The 20,441-nt window shown below is 39.7% G+C and overlaps 2 protein-coding genes across 4 annotated transcripts in view; both read left to right on the forward strand.

Annotated features, from left to right (window-relative positions):
• LOC307033423 (mitogen-activated protein kinase kinase kinase 11) overlaps window positions 1-9,263 on the forward strand; it is a 48,494-nt gene extending 39,231 nt beyond the window's left edge. The window contains exon 10 of the mRNA XM_079671896.1: window positions 481-9,263. Coding sequence (XP_079528022.1) covers window positions 481-1,079 — 599 coding nt within the window. The 3' untranslated portion in view covers window positions 1,080-9,263. The remainder of the gene's footprint in view (window positions 1-480) is intronic.
• A 1,865-nt stretch (window positions 9,264-11,128) lies between these two features.
• LOC307032051 (uncharacterized protein) lies at window positions 11,129-14,789 on the forward strand. 3 transcript variants are annotated; one of them, XM_079669757.1, is made up of 5 exons: window positions 11,130-12,837; window positions 13,002-13,264; window positions 13,454-13,515; window positions 13,720-13,758; window positions 14,058-14,789. In XM_079669757.1, exons 2-5 carry the CDS (start codon window positions 13,163-13,165, stop codon window positions 14,470-14,472), a joined length of 618 nt encoding a protein of 205 aa, XP_079525883.1. In that variant the 5' UTR covers window positions 11,130-12,837; window positions 13,002-13,162; the 3' UTR covers window positions 14,473-14,789. The 3 variants fall into 3 exon arrangements, with proteins under 3 accessions (XP_079525884.1, XP_079525883.1, XP_079525882.1); XM_079669758.1 differs by having other exon boundaries at window positions 11,129-13,264; window positions 13,449-13,515; XM_079669756.1 differs by having other exon boundaries at window positions 11,130-13,264.
• Window positions 14,790-20,441: the final 5,652 nt, after the last annotated feature.

Here is a 20,441-nt window from a genome sequence, read left to right on the forward strand (position 1 = left end):
CTGATGTGGCCCCCGGGCCTTGAGTTTGACACATGTGCCTTAAGGTAATAAAGAGCCATTCATTCCTTAATAGGCAATAATCTGTCAGACCAGTTCCTCAATGGTTTGGACCTTTTAACAAGCATAAAGTAACAACACACATGTAAACACAATGGATATACCCTATATCATACATCATTCGACAGTCCTGGTCAGTTGACATATTATATAATTACTTCTGTGGCTCTTGATTAGAAGTCCAATACTATTTGGAATTCTGCTTGAGACTGAAACTATTTGACAGAAAAACTTAAAGATGCTTCTGATTTGCACTATGGGAAATGTAGGACCCAGTGTATTTAAAGCTTGATTATTACTAGGTGACTAAAAATCAGGGCACCTTAGCCTCCACATTCTTTCTACTCAGTATTCACCAATCCAGTAACCTTGTGTAATCCTTAATGGTGTCCCTTGAATGCTTTGTCTTTCTGTTCCCTCCAGTTTTGGACCTGCCCTTGTGCCAGGACTCACAGGACCCTGGTGATAAGCCTCCTGTGCCCTCTCCCCTCCACCCTAGCCCCGCTCTCTCCAGCCCCAAAACCCGACGCCTGGAGGTCAGCGTGATCCCCCGGCCTCGCCCGTCCCCCATCCGCCCCCGCATCGACCCCTGGAGCTTCATCTCAGCCGGTGGCGGGACCTCTGGGGGCCGCAGCCCGCACCGCTCTGACAGCAATCCTCTGGGCTACCAGCCTTCCCCTACAAACCCCTTCACCAACTGTGACCCCTTCCCCTCACCGGACTGCGACCCCTTCGCCCTCAAGGCTGACCCCTCGAGCGGCTCAGACACGGCTTCTCCCTTCGACCCCTTCTCCACTCCCTTTCCCACCTCCCGTTCTGCCCCGTGCTCCACTAACGGTTCCCCCACGCTGCCAACCTTCCGTATAGCGCCCCTCAACCCGGCCGACTCGCCCCTCATCGACCTGGGCTGGGCGGCCTGCAGCAGACCCCTGGATGTTACCAAAGAGAGGGCTCACCCCCGCAAGACACTGGGGCTCAAGCCCTTCAAGTCCCCGACGCAACTCAGAGACGATAGGTTCTAAACACGAGGCAAGGCCGGGGGTTTGTCACAGGAACACAGTCTAGGACCATCTCACTACTATGTCCTCCATCTTAACAAACATTTGGAATCTTTAAGAAAAAACCCATTAATCAACCCACTGAGTGAGTTTTACCCCACAATCATTGCAGGTCCTATTGATACGCCAGCCTGCTGCTTCGGAAGCCAGTGAAAGGCGGTGCTTTGAATTGTGGGAAAGCTGCCTTTGAACCAATAGCTGGTGCCCATTTCATTCTCCCTCTCTATCCGGGTTTCTCTCCCTTTGAAGAAGCAGAACACAGATCACTAGTCCCATCTTCCGATCCTATCAGGCTGCTCATATCACCTGCTTTCATCTCCCGCCTACCTTTGAAGCATTGTGACAATGCAGAGGTGGATAAGGCGCCTTGCACAGCTTCATCTGCCTCTACCTCTCTGCAAACTGAAAGCATTCAGGACAATGGAAAATTGGGGTGCCTTATTTCGTGAAGTGTTTTTAGTATATATCTTTTCAAGATGTCTTATATGGTTTGTCTGGTGCGTAGAGAAGATGCTTTAAATTTGACTCAAATTTGCAAATCAGCTTGCTATTGCTGTGGAAGAAAATGTCGTCTGTGTGTGCATGTCTAGGTTCATTGTTCGAGGAGAGCTTATGTTTAAAAAAGAAACGACAGCATCTGCCTGTTGTATTATGGGAGAAAGTGTGAATATTCTAGGCCACTCGTGAAATCCAAAACAAATCCATGACCAAGACATTCCACTTGGAAGCAGATAAAATTCCAATGACGTTCCCCTTGAGATGCCAGGGATTTATTCGGCTGGCAGGCGACACAGGAAACGAGCCGGGGGAGCCCTCTGCTTTCCCTTCACATGCCAAAGATGCCACTGTGACAGTACGGGCTGGCACACAGAGTGTTTGCAAATACATTGTTTTTACCTCCATGGAGTGCCAGACGGGTGGGCTCTGCCACACTGGACAGTACACAGAGTTGACAACACCTTAAACACGTTTCATATCATCCAGTCTGTCTTTTCGCTACCCGTCTGATGCTGTAGAAAGGTTCAACCAAATACATTCAAGTATTTGTAAATATTACAACATGTATGGAAGCTTCATTTAACATTTTATTTATTTGTACAGTCCAGCAGAGTAGTGTTAGCTTTGCAAAGCCAGCCTACAATTTGGCAGTATTTTTCACTACATAATTGACATTTCTCCCCTTTATCCTATTAGAGGAAGTTGGAAAACCATTGTTGTTATGGAAGTGTTAAATATATCCTGATGTGATCAAAATCATGCTGCTTTTTCAACAACTTAATTGTGAAGAAATACATTGCCCTTTTTGTGAGCGAAAGGAAAGGTGATACCACTCTTTTATCACTCCGTTTCATTTGAAGTTTAAGCTAGCATCTGGTTAGCTTAGCATAAATGCTGGAAGCAAGGGGAAACAGCTAGCGTGGTTTCATTTATACTACATCATTCCTTGTTTGTTTAATAGCAGTGGCTTTCTGGTGTTTTGTCATCACTCAGGTGGCCAGTGAAATACCAAGAGAAGAAAGCTAGTAGATAAAGTGTTAGCTGTTTCCCCCTGTTTACAGCGTTTTGCCTAAGCAATCTGTCTAAGCGTCAAACGTACGCTCATTATTCACATGGCTAGTCAGGCTTTATCAAATCTCAGCACATGTATATCAAATTTGTTGCCTTTGGTGTGAGATGTAGGCTGACTTTGCAAGGCTAATGTAGCAGGGCTGCTAAACCCTGGTCCCTCACAGTTTCTTTGTGTTAAAAGTCCGACTTCAACCATTTTAACAATGCTAAACAGATCTGGTAGGATCCTGTGAATAACAGTGATGGCATGTTGATACTTCTACAGCATAGAAGTTCAACATTGAGCAATAATACAGCAAGAAATCCATTGTAGAGATGCTAAAATATAAATTATTCCAGAATGCACTGGAGCAGCAACTTGCCCTTTTAACTTTAGTTCACTATCATTATCATCCATGATCAAATGACATACTTCATGGTCAGGAATTTTCTCCAGGGGTTTCCAGCAACAAATGCTTTACAAATTAAGCCCTTGAATGGCTTGGATATCACAGATAGAATCCAATTAGTATGATCCACCAAATGTTAATGGCACTCAAACTAGTTCTCAAGCATGCAGGCAACTGAAAGAGACCCACTAAGCGCAAACTCGTCCTGTTCCCATCGCAGGAGCATTACGAGGTACAAATACTGATTGGCTTCATCACTGACACCATGTCATTGGAGGACAATACAAGCTTTGTTCCGACGAAGAGTGAAAACCTTGTCTCCAAAGGGGGAAAGCCTGATTAGCCTAATAATCCGTCTGACGAACAGAGGAGGCTGATAGCGATAATTAGCCTCTTGATAAGAGTGGAGAGCATTAACAAAGCGTTCAGATATTTGGTTAATTAATTTCCCCCAACGTTAGGAAAAAGCCTCCTCGCAAGGTATATTGAGTTGATCACTGCATCAGCTTACGTCTCCATTTAAGCCGTGCCCTTTTTTTATGCATAAAGTTTCAAAGACACGGCGAGCTATCTTTCCCTTTTTCTTTTATTCTTTTATTTTCTCCGCTGCTGACCGGATGAAATCTTCACAATCGAAGCTCACCTTCTTCCGCGTCCTCTGCTTTCAGGTCATGTGGGGAGGTTTTCTTTCTTCTCCTTCTTACTCCTACTTATAATTTCTCCTCTGGAAAGTTTTCTCGAGGGCAGTTTTGTCCTGACTCAGCTACAGCCAGGTTTCCATCCGGGGAAAAATAAATGGCGTTTGTTCTAGAACAGAGTCCATTAGTGGAGTGGTGCTCATTTTACAGAGTCAATTGCATTTCTTTGAAATTGAAAAAGGAGCTTTTTTGAATATTTCTATTGAACGCTAGTGTGTCTGTTCATCAACCGCTGGACATCAAAGCAATATTAAAAGTAACAAAGAGACACAGGGCTTTTAAAGGTCTCAGTATGCTTCAAATTGGTGGTGTTGCCCAACCATATCGAAGGGCTAAAGTGTTAGCTGTACGAATGGCCACAGTTGAAGGTGGGCTGAAGAGCCTTTGTCCTATACTTGTAGTGTTGCAATTGACAGTAGTTGGGTCAAAAATGACATAAAGAGAGCTTAAACACTGCTTACTTTCCAACCGCCACAAACTAAGTGTACATTTGGATAGACTTGATTGACATTAAGTCTCCTTTACAAACTAGGAAAACCATTGTGGTTGTTTCTATAAGTGTCCTGAAATTAGTATAAAGGTCATGCTACATTGCACCCATATAAAGGATTAGTTTGACATTTAGGGGAACAAGTATTTACTGCGTTGTTGATGGAAAGAAAACCACTTTTGTATAGTCCATACAATTTGAAGCTAAAGCTAACAGCCAGTTAGCTTAGCATTAGGACTGAAAGCTGCTAGCCCTGGTTCGGTTAAAATGTAAAAGGATCTGCCTTCCCGCTCTTGCAAAGCATCATTAGTGACTTCCTGGAGTTTTTCACTGTTAGGTGGCCAAGCAACCATTGAACTCTCAGAGAAGTGAAGATTTAGTTACCTTTGGACGGAGCCAGGCTAGCCTCTTGAGATTTAGCTAAGCCAACTTTCTAAACATGGGTAAAGGCTATTATGCATACAAAAATGTTCTAGGTGATGTTAGAAAAACTGACAAGCACTTAATTTAAGCTTCACCACTGAATTATTTGTTTTTAATGTCTGATTTGCACAGGATAAACATAGCAAAACTTAAGGTTGACTACCTTATGTTGGCAGAAGGTGGCACCTGATAGATTAGTAAAAGCTGCAGGTTTGATATAGAATTTGTCTCTCTCAGCAGTATTCCCTACCTTCTTCCTGATCCTGTCCTCGCCACAAACATTTTGCAGATGTGACAAGTGATGAGTTATTGCCTTGTCTCTCTGTGTCAAAACAAAAGCCACGAAAGTCATCCTGCGAAAGTCATTAGTCTAGGATGGCTGTTATTGTCAACAGAGCTCTGTGAGGAGAAATGATACATGAAGGAAATTGAGATGATTGAAACGTCTGGCAGATTATTTCTGTCAAAAATTCCGTGTGTGTGTCAAGTATCCACTTCAACCTGCCACTCATGACTTGTATGAACGTTCCCTTAGCTCCAGACTTTAATTTTCCCTCAGACGTGAAGTTGAAAAGTGTTGCCTGTCGTTTTCACTCGAGCTTTCGCACACTGAGTAGTCGACTTCAATAGCAGTCATTGTGCTTTTCCCATATGGTTAAGTTATTGTAAATACTTGGAGTCGGTTTCCTCCTTTGAGTGGTGAGACACCGTTTGCTTAGAAATATGCTGCATTACATAAAATGCTATTTTTAACATCCAAATCCTCGCCTCTTTAAGTGTAATCTGAATCTGACAAAACTAATTTAGTAGCCGGGCGATTGAAGACATTTCAAAGAAGCCTTTTTGTGGACAGGGGTGTCCGATATTTGGTTTTGCCTGTCAGATTTAGGAACCGTAGCTGCCACTCCTCTTCCCCAACTGACAGCCTGCTCTCCAATAATGCACTGATGAGTTGTTTGTGACGCTCCGCTCTTCCAGGCATCGCCCCATCCGTCATTTCAAATCAGCCTCCAGTGTACAAACCGACAGGGAGAAGAGTAGTGCATTCTCTGCATGGAGATATCCGGCCACCGGTGTTACGCTTTCTGCCCCGCTGTGGCAGGCAGCAGACATGATTTGATGATCTTAATTCAAAGTTCAAGCTCAGACCATTGCCCTTAATCAGCCAGTGGCAAATGGTCAATATACGTTACATGAATAAAAGCTAATGAGAAAACACAATGGGGGAACCCGAGGCTCTGACCCTCATCCCGCCGAGAGGCTTCTTGTAATATGCCTTTGTGTTATAGAATTTCAGAGGTGAAAAATCAGAGCTATTATCCAGAAGGGGGAAAAGAAATGTTGCCAGCTAGCTACTTTCTGGCTTTGTTAACATTGGAAAGCGTTGCCTAATGCAACCATCCATTCCATCAGGATAACACTCTCACTTAAAGCTTAATTTGGCTTTTTCATCAGTGGATATGTTTATATGCATACTAATTGTTTCATTTAGCCACTGATTCAAATTGAATCCTTATACTAGTTTGGACCCTTGAATTGAATTATCCTGATAGTTGAGAGTAACAGAGCGCAGCGTGCATACAAACATACCCATCTGCAGTGTTGGACTTTAAAGAAGTCGAGTCAGTAGGGGACTGTATTTCTTAAATTGCTCCAGCTCCTGTTAAATCATGCTTTCACCCATTCAAGGTTACAGAGAAAATTGGAGGATGAAGGGAAGATCTCTGGTTGAACACGTGTCGCATTTATTTCATTGATGAAATCTTACCTTGGCGGGTCAGTGAAGAGAACATTCGAAAAGGGGGAAATAGATGGCCTGACATTTCAGTGGCTTTCACCCCATTTACCTCTGCTGCCTGTGCTTGCTCTTGTTCAATTAAGTGGAGGTTACAAATATACCTGCTTATCAGCCTCTTTCTACGGAGCCCCTAAAGGGACATGAAAAAAAAAAAAAAAAAACTGAAAAAAAAAGTCAGGATAACGGGTTAGTATCTCGAGATTATTTTGAGGAGAAAGTTACCGGTGGGGAAATGACAGTGCATTATTTGAGATATATTTCGTACTCAGACTTCACTTTAAGGACATTTCGGCCAGGGGTGTGTGGTCACTCCAGGAGGGAGTGGGACGTGTAACTCAGAGAAGAGCAGCACCAGCGCTCAAAGAGCTTTTACCCACAGCCTACTCTGTGTTTACCTTCATTGAACAGCTATAAAGAGTGACCACAGACTGTTACGTTTTAACCACACACACCTCTACACACACACACCGAACTGCCCGATTACTCCCCCTTTTATTAGTTTTATGAAGGAGATCGCCGGTCATCAGGACGCATGATGAGCGGGCTGGGAATAAAAATCTTTGATTGGCATTAACAGGCCGAGAATATATGATCAAATATGACCTTCTATTGACAGTACAGGGATTGCACATCCCAATGGAGACGTGGACAAAAGCCACTTACACGAGAGGCTCTGCCAGGTGCGTATAAGCCAGTGCTCGGTCTCTCAAAGTGTGAACATTATTCTTAATTCTTTTCAGTCTGTGAAATCCAAGGTCACCATCTGCTGTCCTCTTTTTCTGTAAAACTGGATGAATGGGAGCTGTGAAAGGAGGACCAATTTGTTTCCAAGACCACAGTGAAGGCTGGTGCTCTGAGTAGCGATTTAAACATGGATTTATTCTATGAGGTTATTAAGTCCAAGGCCCGCTTACTCTCCCCCCTTCTCTCCACAGCCCCACGACGTGATTATTGTTCGGCCTAGCTATTGACACTCAATTACCTTGTGATCTTCCTGGAATAGAAGCCGTTCAATCTGTAAATGTCTCTTTCTGGAGTGTTGAATGAGTGTGCTACAAACCAATTGGTTGTGTAAACAGCCATTGTGTCTCAATTATGGAGTCTGCGAATGATTTATTGTTGTCCCCTCATCCTCGTTGGCAGATGAAAGGACTGAAATAGCTGATATTATAATATTATGTCATACTACGTGTCAGGGTGGATAAGCTTACAAACTAGCGTCCTTGAAGCTTCGCGATATAGTAACTACATCTTTGACAATATTTTTCTTCCACCTCACACACTTTTCCTGCCATAAAATGCTAAAAAGATTGCCTGCTATCCCATTAGTTTGCATATTCAACCTTCTTCCAATAACGTATTTTGTGGTTGACTTTCAGAGGTAAACAATAAATTAGGCTTTGCCCTGTTTGCTAGCCCCATTAGCCACAGTCCAAGCTAGCCTCGCTCTCCTAAAGGTCAGCTAAATAAATAGTAAATGCTACAAATTTGCATTTAGAAGTTCAACAGAGTTCAAATATGGAAATCTATGCATGGATTTTGTTTTCTTCTGTGTAGACCACTTGTGGCTCAGATTCCAATGAAATGCATTGGAAGGAGTGCTAAAAAATACAAACTGGACGGTTTACTCTACACAAAACAGTGACAGGCAGGTGTAAGGTGACTAAAACATTCCAAATAAGTCAGCAACAACAACAGAAATGGTTACAAATGTCCAACATTGTGTTTAGAACCATAGTTTTGTATAACGGTGATACAAAATAATGTATTTTCTCTCATTGTCTAAGGCAAAAATATAGTCCTGGTTAAATATTTGACTAAGTCTTGTGAGAATTTAAAAGTAGCTGGTCTCTTTCAGGTGCTTCTGCTTGGGCTTGAATAACACACAGTACTGTAAAAGCTTCCTACCAGCCAGCTTTACAAAACTTCTACACAGGGGTGGAAGTGGATATTTATATATGGCCATCGTTTTACACACTGGATCAAAACTATTTCTAGATGGCCATGGACGCGGTCTACATTAGGATGACGGATTGATTGCTTCATATGAACAAAACATTGTATAGCTTTTCACTGGAGTATTTAAGATGTATGTATGGGTGCTTCACATGAGGCAGATTCACTTTACATTCCAGTTCTTCAATTGGACCTAAATCTGTATCAAAATGATTCCCCTACAAGCCCCAGTATGTGTGTGTAGCAGAAAAGGCCTGGTAGAGATTGAAATCAGGTTCTTAGTGTACATTGCTGCAAAATCCCAAACTCAAATCACAGTCTAATGACTCCTTGGGGCACCCATACTGAATTTGTATGTGCATAAAACTGCTAGATAGAGACGAGGATTGTGTCGCTACCTTAAGTAGAAGACCAGGTTGACCTCCTCTCTGTCTTTGTATCTATTTGCTTTTTATTGTTATTGTTCCAGATTCATTTCCATGTCTATTTTGTGTCTTATTTCAACCCAGGCGATGTGATAACACAACTGTTGCATTGCCCTGGCAGCCCTTACATCTCTCTCAGAACGGTCTCTGCTCATGCGAGTAAGAGCTTTTGCGTACATCGGGCTTTGAATATTTGTTATTGTTGCATTTTTGTGAAATCTCGCACTGGGCTGGGCCTAATCAACTGTTTTTATTATTGTGTGTCAAGAGGACTATTTCTGTATACAGTATGTGAAAATGTTTGTATTTCTCTTGACTATTATAATGGGTTTTAACCTGTGGAAAAAAAAAACAAAGGAAAAAGCTTAAAAAGAGACCAAATAAAATGTAACACTCCTTACTTGTTTTTGACTTTATTTATTTTTGATAGAGGTAACTGAGAATTGTTGTGTTGAAAATAATGTTGTTTTGTGATTTCCAGAGACTTGGGTTGCTCAATTCTGATTTGTCACAATACCATTTGGACATTAATCACAAAACGTATATTCTCCATTTTTTAAAATATAATTAGTGAATTTCTTTTTTAAGAAATGTTTTATCCCTAAAAAATATATTTTATGTTCTGAATAAGAATTTTTTTTACCTGATAATGAGTTTCCAAAATGTTTAATGTCCTTACCAAATGACTCTTCATCCCAGAATTGTTAACACATGTGCCGTTTTCATATTCACCTTTTGGGGTCAGATGTCATTTGGTCTCCAGTTGGCAGCTCTTTTTATCAAGAAATCTAAAAACTAGCAGAAGAAAATGTCCCCTTATATTAGGACATCTTTTCACATCGTTTACGGTCCATCAAATGGAAGACTATGGTTCAGTGGAAATAATGGCTCTGAATGTGTGCGTATCTTCCTGTAAGTGAGGGGAATGATGTTTTGTGAGACCTGCTGCTCTACAGCTATGGCAGGTGAGGACAGGGTGAGGACAGAGTGAGTGAGGACACTCACCAGTGTATGTCAGAGCAGTGGCCTGTATTTATGAAAATGATATAAAGTGGTGCGACCTGGGGGAGCATTATAAACTCTTTTCTAATCATAATCACAGGTGGAAGAAGTATTCAGATGCCTTACTTTTAGTAAAAGTACCAATACATAATTGTCAAAATCCTCCATTACAAGTAAAATTCCTGCATTGAAAATCTTGCTTAAGTATCAGCAAAATGTACAAGTAATCTTAGAGCATACAAATGACCTTTTAGTGTGTATATAATTATATTTATTTGTATATGTGACATTTCTAGATAATATTGTTGCATCAAGTAGCATTTTACTGTTGTAGACAAACTGATGGACTTTTAATAATTTCACTCTTTTGTGACTTAAGTAAGTATTCGTTTAATTTTTAGAAATGCTTTTTGTTAACATGAGCAAAAGCTGTTTAATAAATGTAGTGGAATACAATTACACGTTTTCCTTGTATTAAGAAGCATTAAATGTAAATTCCCATGTAAAGTACAAGAACCTCCAAATTGTTGAGTACATGTACTTAGTTACTTCCCACCTTGGAATCTTTTCTAAAAACCACTATAAAATCCTGCTTTTGAATGCATATAAGTATAAAAAACTTGATATTTTACTTCATACAACATTTTATTTTATATTATTTGGGCAGTACATGATATACACAAGTTACATTAATAATACACATAAAACACAATTCATAAATATATAAATAACATAAAGAGAGCACGTTTATATTCCAATGAGACTCAGTTCGGTCACAGACTCAAAATGCCCCATGGCTGAATCTGGGATTTTTCCAGGGTTTTTCTTCTCCTTAGTTCGGTAATAACCTGTTTCGCGATGGTGCCACTGTTTATGATCTTCTGATTTAGTATCATCTTGCACCTAGTCTTCCAGATTTTCATACATGTGATACAAATTACCAGCTGAAAAAGTTCCCTGTGTTCATTGTCCATCCCTTCATCCAGAATACAATACATGATTGAGATATATTTTAGATTGAACTCTAAACCGAAGCCCCAAAGGAGCGACCACACCTGCTAGGCTCTGCAGCTGTCCATGAGGAGGTGCTGTAAAGTCTCGTCCTCCTCACAGTTAACCATGGGGCATGTTCTAGTTTTCACATAGCAGCTCCATGAGACCACAGCTCTGATCGCAAGTCTGTTAACCGATATCAGCCACCTCACGTCTCTCATGCTCTCCTATAACTGTTTTAAGACTTCGTTACCTTGGTCTCGTGTCATCCATGTTTCACGGAAAACTCATGGATGACCATGGTCATCCATGGACATCCGTGATCTGTCCATGGTGGGTGTCCATGGTATGTTTGTCCGTGGTTTGTCCATGGTCATGAAACATGGACAGAACACGTACTACCCGCCTGGCCGTGAACTGACCATGATTGTCCATGGTCATGAAACATGGAAAAACATGTTCACTTGTCTGGCAATGAATTGACCATGATTTTCCATGGTCATGAAACATGGACAAACATGGACAAATCCTATATTATTTCCATCCATGAAATATCCATGATTTTCCATGGTCATGCAACACGGTGAAACATGGACAATCACTGATATTTTTATCCATGAAATATTCATGCTTTTCTGTGGTCATGAAACATGGTAAAACATGGATAGAATTCTGATATTTCTAACCATGAAATGATCATGTTCTTCTGTGGTCTCAATGTTGAATGCAGATCAAAGATATTGGTGCCAATCTTTTTGTCTCAGTTCTGACTCTTTTTGTTTGTCCTGGAGTAGTGAGTTACACAGGGCTGAACTGGGGATTTATGAAAAATATGAAGGCACAACATACAGTATTTATAATAGACACATTTAATTTATTTCAGAATGTACAGATAAATGTAATGTCTGATCAAATAACATTAAATATGTGACCTACATGTTCGTCAGCAGAAATAATAAATTGTTTGCAAATATGACATTAGCAATACCCCTGCCAACATGAAAATTAGGGTTTGGCACGCACTACATATTTAGGAATTTTTTTTGGACATGTGCTCTATTTACCTGGTAGACTGACATTGAAAATGTAAACAACAGTGCCAATTTCATATGAATACAATAAGAATGTCAGAGAACAGACAGTGGTACAAAACTTAATTCACACAATTACATGAAAGGTTACAATTTTGTCAATACATGGAAACATTTTACAATATTGGACTCCCAAGTAGAATCCTTGTCTGCTTTACCAAAAACAAGACAGAACCAGTTCCCTTACTTCAATATGAACAAATATAATTAAGTGTGCCAGATATATCTTATATTAAGATATATCTTATATTAAATCCTTTTAGAACCTCCTTACTTATACTTCAAAAATAACATAATCATTTAATAGATTTACACTTAAAACCTTAGTCGGACCGCGAAACTTTGTGGTTAGACTAAAAGTAGAAGAGGTCAACTGACCAATTCTACTGAGTGATGGCGTTTAAATGTCCGCTTATATTCATTCTTTAAATATTAGAATTTTTTAAAAACACAAAAGAAGTGTAACCTGTACCAGAAGTTTTTTAATGTTCACGGTTTGATCTTTAGAATACTTCTTTATTTATTTACTTTAATATATACCACTCTAACTTTACTCTTACTCTTATATAGATAAATACATTTAGGGTGGAATGAGTTAAAAAATAAAATATATATTTTTTAAAAATCTAAAAAACGGATTTATATATTTTTTAATTTAAATACACTGTCTTTACGGACATTTGGTATATTATAATTTGCTTGCAGTTCATGGAGTAACCACTATGAGTGCTAATGGTCATGTTACCTTTAATTCCGCCGTTTTTGGCGTCACTTCCGGGTGGCGGAACAGCCACTTCCTGTCTAGCGTTTACATAGGACGGCAGCTGAGAGAAGACTGCTAAAAACCTTTGACATCCACATTGAAATACTGATCTTTCAACGTTGAGGGTGAGTACATTTGATTATTAACATATCAGAGACCAGAAATATGATCCATTTGAAGAAAAATAAGTTTTTAATATTTAAATAAATAGATAATTTCACAAGATGGCGGCCGTTTTTTTCCAGTTGCATTTATTTCAGATTCATATTAATAAATTGATCATTTCAAGTCGGGAGGGTTGATATGATCTTTAGAGGGTTTAGGTTTTAGATACAGCCACAGCCCATCGCCTCAGAGGAACACAATACCTCGCTGCAACCGGTCATCGCCCAGAAAGGCTGCACCGTCAGCACGCAGCCACAGCCAGTCGCCTCAAAAGGCTGCACCCAGATGCAGTCGCTCACCTCCACAGCATGGCACAGCCTCCCCCTCTGCTCACAGGAGACTGGAACTGGGGTCGCCATCTCCAACGATCACCAAAAAGAAGCACAGGTAATATTAATATTATATACATATACATATACATATACGTATATGTATATGTATATGTGTGTAAATGAGAACAAAATGTAGCACACTATCATTGTGAAAAGATCTATTAGGAAGTTTATCTGCTGATAAAACCATGCACAAATATGCAGACTGAACTTGATAAATTTCACACATACCTTCAAAGGTCTAGTGTTGAACATCACTGGACTTCATTGGAGTCGACTTGGAAATATCAGTCATAAATTGAAAAGGTAAATTACTTGCGCAGTTCCAATTGACTGCAGCCAGAGACGTGTAGAAGACAATCAGCAAAATGTTGTTTAAAATCTGTTTATTCATTATTTTAAGATGGAATGAATATTGATACCAGGTGAACATGGTAAACCTTTTTGTATACTGCTTCAACTTCACACATTACCTTTTAGGTTCTAGTTTTTGGGTATTTGTTTTTACAGATCTCCCTTTGCAGCTGGAAAGGATATCAATGTTGCCCAGTAAGTTATTTTAATTATATATATTAATTATATATATTATTATATATGTTATATATATTTATATATATATTTTTTTTTATATTGTTAACAGATACAGATGTTCCCTTTTTATAATATACTGTTTGCTGGGAAGGAAAATAATGTGGTTAATATTATATGACTCCAAAATAGTATTTACACATTGTCTGTCTGATATGGCAGCAAATTATATATTTGAAGACTGTGGTAGATGTAATTTTTGTTCCGTCTGTATTTTTTTTACTTCGGCATTATATTTTTAAGCAATCTTTCTTTTTCAGACTAGCCAAGAACCTGTACGAGCTGCAAGGTCAGTTTGCGGAATCACAGGAGAGTATAAGGAAACTCAAGAGAAGAGTTCGCGAACTGGAAAAGAACCGCGAGGGGCGTGTGGCAGTTTGTGAGCCACGGTACAATGGCAACACCATGGAGGAGCTGCGTGCAACTGTCGTCTTGGAGACGAGCACCTTCAAAGCAGCCAGACGGCTGCTGACACAGTTGTTCTCCAAAGACGATCTCCTCAGCCACAGTGTGTCCGGGAAAGCTCCCAACCGGATGACTCCACCAAAGCCACGATTTCCGGAAGATAAGTTCCTGGTATACAAGGACTTGATGCGGGGACGCTTTCCCGAAATGAAAGACAAGGATATGGTGGAGAAGGTGCACCATGTGCAAAAAGGCTTAAAAAAAGTGTGAAAACTGACTTAAGTGTACATTTGGGAAGAAAATGTATGTTGTTATGGTGAACATATATCTGGCACACATATTTCTTCATACAAAGTCATATGTAAGTAAGGGAACTGGTTATGTATCGTTTGTGGTAAAGCAGACAAGGACTTAAATGTTATAAATACTGTAAAATGTTCCCATGGATTGACAAACCTTTCATTTAATTGTGTGAATTAAGTTTTGTACCACTGTCTGTTCTCTGAGATTCGTTAAAAAACATCCTGTGTAGTATTTCTTGTACAAGAGTGTCATGATAAGATATTAATAAACATTTTGAAATGCAATCTTAGCACATTTATATCTGTAGACTTTAGATGCAAGTTAAATTGGTCCTGTCTGTAGCCCCCCCTCCCCCCCCTGGAGCATTATGTGGACATTATGGTAAGTCTTGTTATATACAACTTTGGTAACAATTGACCAAATTGGTAAGCTTTCTATAACTTCAGGGGTGGAACACCCATGGTCAGACCATGGATATCCATGGTCAGACCATGGATATCCATGGTCTGACCATTGACCATAATATTGTCCATGGACGTTAAATGGCACCATGGTCTGACCATGGATGTCCATGGTCTGACCATGGAAGTCCATGGTCAGACCATGGATGACCATGGTCTCTCCATGGACATCCACGGCCATACTATTGCAAGCCTCGATAAGACCATGGTTGTCCATGGTCAGACCACGGACATTAAATGGCACCACAGATCAATCACGGAAAACCACGGTTAACTATACCATGGACAGACCACGGCTAACCACGTCTTTGATGTCCATGAATTACCGTGGTCTGTCCATGTTTCACTTGGCCGTGGGTTTCCATGATTCATCCATGGTGCCATTTAACGTCCATGGTCAGACCATGGTCAACCATGGACAATATCACGGACAGATCACGTATGTCCATGGTTAATGTCCATGGTCTGACCATGGTCTGACCATGGACATACATGGTCTGTCCATGATCCTGAGACCAAGGTACCTTCGTCAGGTGTATGGTTTTTGTATGTTATAACACCTCCATATTTGAAATCGTTTATCATTTTAAAAATTACTCTATTCGGTAGTCCGATCCAATCAATCCCTAAATGTTGAACTTCAGTTGTGAAGTCATCATAAACTAACTTTTAATGTGGATATTGAATATTTTACATCATCGTCCAGGAATAAATGTTTTCCTAGCCCAAAATAATTAAATGTTACTGCTACAACTCTAAATACGAATGTACCTCTTGTGTCTCCGATTTTTTATACACTGAACAAAAATATAAATGCAACACTTTTGTTTTTGCTCCCATTTTTCATGAGATGAACTCAAAGATCTAAAACATTTTCGACATACACAAAATAACCATTTCTCTCAAATATTGTTCACAAATCTGAAAAAATCTGTGATAGTGAGCACTTGTCCTTTTCCGAGATAATCCATCCCACCTCACAGGTGTGGCATATCAAGATGCTGATTAGACATCATGATTATTGCACAGGTGTGCCTTAGGCTGGCCAGAATAAAAGGCCACTCTGAAACGTGCAGTTTTGCTTTATTGGGGGGGTCTGGGGGGGTCCGAAAACCAGTCAGGTTTAACCCTAACCCTAACCCTAACATGTCACCCACTGACACATTAAAAAATGTTTTAGGGTTTAACCAGTCAGGTTTAACCCTTAGGGTTAGGGTTAAACCCTAAAACATGTTTTAATGTGTCAGTGGGTGACATGTTAGGGTTAGGGTTAGGGTTAAACCTGACTGGTTAAACCCTAAAACATTTTTTAATGTGTCAGTGGGTGACATGTTAGGGTTAGGGTTACACCTGACTGGTTTTCGGACACCCCCAGACCCCCCCAATAAAGCAAAAATGCACGTTTCAGAGTGGCCTTTTATTGTGGCCAGCCTAAGCCTGTGCAATAATCATGCTGTCTAATCAGCATCTTGATATGCCACACCTGTGAGGTGGGATGGATTATCTCGGAAAAGGACAAGTGCTCACTATCACAGATTTTTTCAGATTTGTGAACAATATTTGAGAGAAATGGTTATTTTGTGTATATAGAAAATGTTTTAGATCTTTGAGTTCATCTCATGAAAAATGGGAGCAAAAACAAAAGTGTTGCGTTTATATTTTTGTTCAGTGTAGTTCGTGCCATGCGAACACATTGAGATATACCACTGAAAATGTCCTTATTTTTTTTATTTATTATGTTATAACCGTTTTTTAATAAAACCGTAAACATAAATAATTGTAGAAAGTCTGAAAAATTGACCAAAGATGATCCCGTCGTTTGATTGGACTCATACGTCAATATGTCAAATCAAGCTAATGTTAACATTAATAAGCATTAAGCCCGTTTTTGTTTTATTTTTCACAACAGTTTTTCGAAGTGTGTGATATTCTGTCTTCTGAACTTCACTCTTAAAAGTAACAAGATGAGAGTGCCGCCATGTTGTTTCTGAGGCCATACCAGGAGATTCTACCGGATTTATTCCAACTTTTTAATTCTCTTTGACAACACCACATCCTGAAGCAGATGCAGCTGTATGTAAGCAGGTTTTTTTGCTGCTTAAAGTCCACTAAAACATACCTGAGGAGGGGAGTGCTGACCACGGCTGAGGACTGAGGAGATGGACGGTCAGGCTGAAAGTCTTCTGTAAACGGTGAGTTCATACATGATTCTTTTACAAAGACTACAAGCTGTCGATTAACCAGAGGCGGGAAAAGTAGGCTACTCAGATCTTGCACATAGTTCAAGTGTAAAAGTATTGCATTCATAATGATACTCAAGTCAAAGTACAACAATATTACCATTGAAATAGACTTAAAGTACCAAAAGTAGCAGATTGGTCCATTTCAGAATAATATATATGATGTGTTTTATAATGATTGATCATGAAAGTGTTCTCAAAGCTGGTAAAGGTGCAGCTAGTTTGAATGACTTTGTATACTGCAGGGTAGCTTGATAATTTACTCCAGGTGGAACTAAAGTCTGATTTAACACTTGATTATATTTCACATCATTCATCCAAATCTGCAAAGTTACTAAAGGTATTAAATGTAGTGGAGTAAAATTAAAAAGTAGCAAAACATTAAAATACTCAAGTCCCTCAAAATTGTACTTTTTACCCGACTACATTTATCTTGACACTCATAGTTACGTTTTTACATATAACACATGATATGGTGATATTGTGTAATGCAGTACTGTACTACTAGACAGTATTTAAAGTACCTACATTTGGTTCACATTAACAAACTACCACTACATACTCCTGCATGTATAACAACAGGATAATATAATAACCATAATTTACAAAAGTGTGACAATATTATTTCTTTATTAGTACTTTTTACTTTTGAAACATCATGGACTGCAGAATGAGTACTTTTACTCAAGTACATTTTTGTACTTGAGTAAACAGAGGTTTCTGGGGCCGTCCATGTGCCTTATGGTTTATAAGCTTTAAGATATTAAGCAGTCTCTATTGCCAATATAAAATATTTCTAGTGCAAACATATATTACCCAGCTCCCTATTGCCCTTACAGTCTTCTGCAGTATTTCCTGCTTTACCTCCTTGAATGCTCAATGGTGTGGGCTGTCCAGACCCTGAAGCAGCTCCAAACCTTTATGGTCTCTCCCCATCATAGTTCAGAGCTTGAATCATGTTGATGTTGCTTCTGGGAGAATGTATATAGATTGCTTTTTCTAGGATTGAGACGGTTAAAAGTGCCAAAAGCAATTCTCATCTTTGCAACAGACACTCTTCTTCTTTTTTTCCTCCACGGCTTCAAGACTAGAACTAAGTTTAATTATTCTGCCGCTAAGCAGAGAGCAGTTGAGGGAGGGAACTTCCTTCTCACTCTTTATTAATGTTTATAAGATGTTTTCTTTGGGGGATAAAAGACCCTGACGTGAGGAAGCCAGGTTTGATTAAAGAACTGAGGCTAAGAACAGCTGAAGCTCAGCTCTGTGCATATAGAAGATGCAGAGCATGATCTTTGATCAGTTTAGATAGAAAGATTTAAAGTTGAGCAGTTTATTCTGCACATGAGGATGGGGGCTTAACATAGATCATGTTACAGTGTTGAAGATGTCTGGGGTCAAACTACACGTGGTGGGGATAATATAGGAACATCGTTAACAAAAGGTCAGTGATATCGTTAACATTTAAACCTGTTGGACTGTTTTAGCTAATCTTAATTAAAGCTTGACGTGCTGAAGTACTTTTTTTGTAATCATGGGGGGGAGGGGAGATAACGTTTTTGTTTTAGGATATCAAAAGTTAACGAATGTTTAAAGGGGTGAGATATGATATAGAACATTTTCCTTTCCTTCAATTTTATTATTTTAATTTTCTGTGTTTTCTTTTGGAAAATCTTTTCAAACCAATGCTATATTACAGATGTAAGCAAACAAATAGCAACATTTTGCCGTTTGTGTTTCTGGTCTCATGATATATGCAAGCGCAATATTCACTTTTCGTGGAGCATAGTTTGGTCTCTCTTTGTATGGTCTTCTGAGACAAAGATCTGAACCGTTAGCTGCTAAATGCTACAACACGTTCCCCTCCCGTCTCGCACGACACACCAAGACGGCCGTCACGTTAGCACATTTCACCTCTTTCTTTCAGAATGAAGTGAAAAGTATTAAAAGAGGTGAAAATCACTACAAGTCTGGCCATGTTGAGAACTGTACATACACAAAAGGGGAGTTAGTTGGTTCCGTAAGAGCCAGCATGTGGGACCGCAATCTCTTGCGCCGCCACTGCAGCTAGTTGCTAACTTTGTCTGCCTGTCAACAAAAATATATAAACATATGAAATCTTTAAAAATAAACGTTACCCTTCCTAAATATAAGATATGCATAGAAATGTAAACACTGTAGGATGCGATTAGAAATAATTGTTTGAGTAACAAAGCAGGAGTGTGACGGCACTGCAGAGCCACACCACTGCGCTTTACAGACTTTCATTTACAGTGTCCATGGCAACAAGAGCCTAGGAGACTGGGCCAGAGTAGAGCAGGGTCAGGCTGCAGAGCGTCCCTCCAGCACGTCCTCGCTGATGCAGCTGATTCTCCATTCCCTGTGTTTCCTGCTGACTGACGGACTTGATTAGAAGGGAGATAGTGGAAGTAAAAAGCCGTGTCTCAGCGTGCCCAACCAGGTCACCAACATCAGAGGGGCCTCCTTCACTCCATGGTGTCTCTTCTGGAGACGACAAGTCACACAGAACATCTGCTACCAGATGGATCAATTATACATGCGCTCAAAAACCACGCAAAAAACTTTTCCCACTCATAAACTGTATTTATGAATGAAGAATGTGCGGTTAGAATGGAGCAGAAGGTGCCATTGTTCCATTGTGTCTCTGTCACCGCTGTCATGAAGCTGGTATTGTCTTTCAGGAGTTTGTAAAGATTGAAAACAGAGCTAAGAACTGTGAATATTAGAATTGCATTCATCAGGTGGACTGAAACAAAACTCCAAATGATTAATCATGTTGTTCCATAACTGGTTGTTGTGTACATGAGCGACTATTTGCTAACACGTTTACCATTTCATCTCAAAAGGTTCTGTCAATATGGTGGTCAAAAATGAAAAAGGATTAGCAACTTATTTATTTATCTTTTTTAATGGAAATTTAATTTAGAGGTGAGAGTGGGCTGTTTAATAATCATTGTTATAATTAAATGAGTAAAAGTGGCATGCCAATTTTTTTCTTTTTAATTACGCATCATTTGTTTTATTAACTGAGATCATCAGTTAAAATACTCTTGAGTCTCCAACATTCTACCCCAAAACTACTCTAAAAACGATTTCCTGGGAGCCTCCACTGAAGTGACATGACGTGTAATGAGCCTGTATTACTGATTGAACTGAACAAGTCTTCCAATACTTGTTTCTGTTATTGGAGCGTCAATATGAATATTGCCAAGGCTGC

This window comes from Notothenia rossii (assembly GCF_949606895.1).
Source record: "Notothenia rossii genome assembly, chromosome: 3".
Lineage (NCBI taxonomy): Eukaryota > Metazoa > Chordata > Actinopteri > Perciformes > Nototheniidae > Notothenia > Notothenia rossii.

Bases quoted from the DNA above. Each gene is read 5' to 3' on its own strand.
- LOC307032051 (XM_079669756.1), top strand. From the start codon at position 13,163: ATGCAGTCGCTCACCTCCACAGCATGGCACAGCCTCCCCCTCTGCTCA. The intron at 13,265-13,453 runs GTAATATTAATA...TTCAAAGGTCTA, and splicing joins ATCACCAAAAAGAAGCACAG to GTGTTGAACATCACTGGACT. The intron at 13,759-14,057 runs GTAAGTTATTTT...TTTCTTTTTCAG, and splicing joins AAGGATATCAATGTTGCCCA to ACTAGCCAAGAACCTGTACG.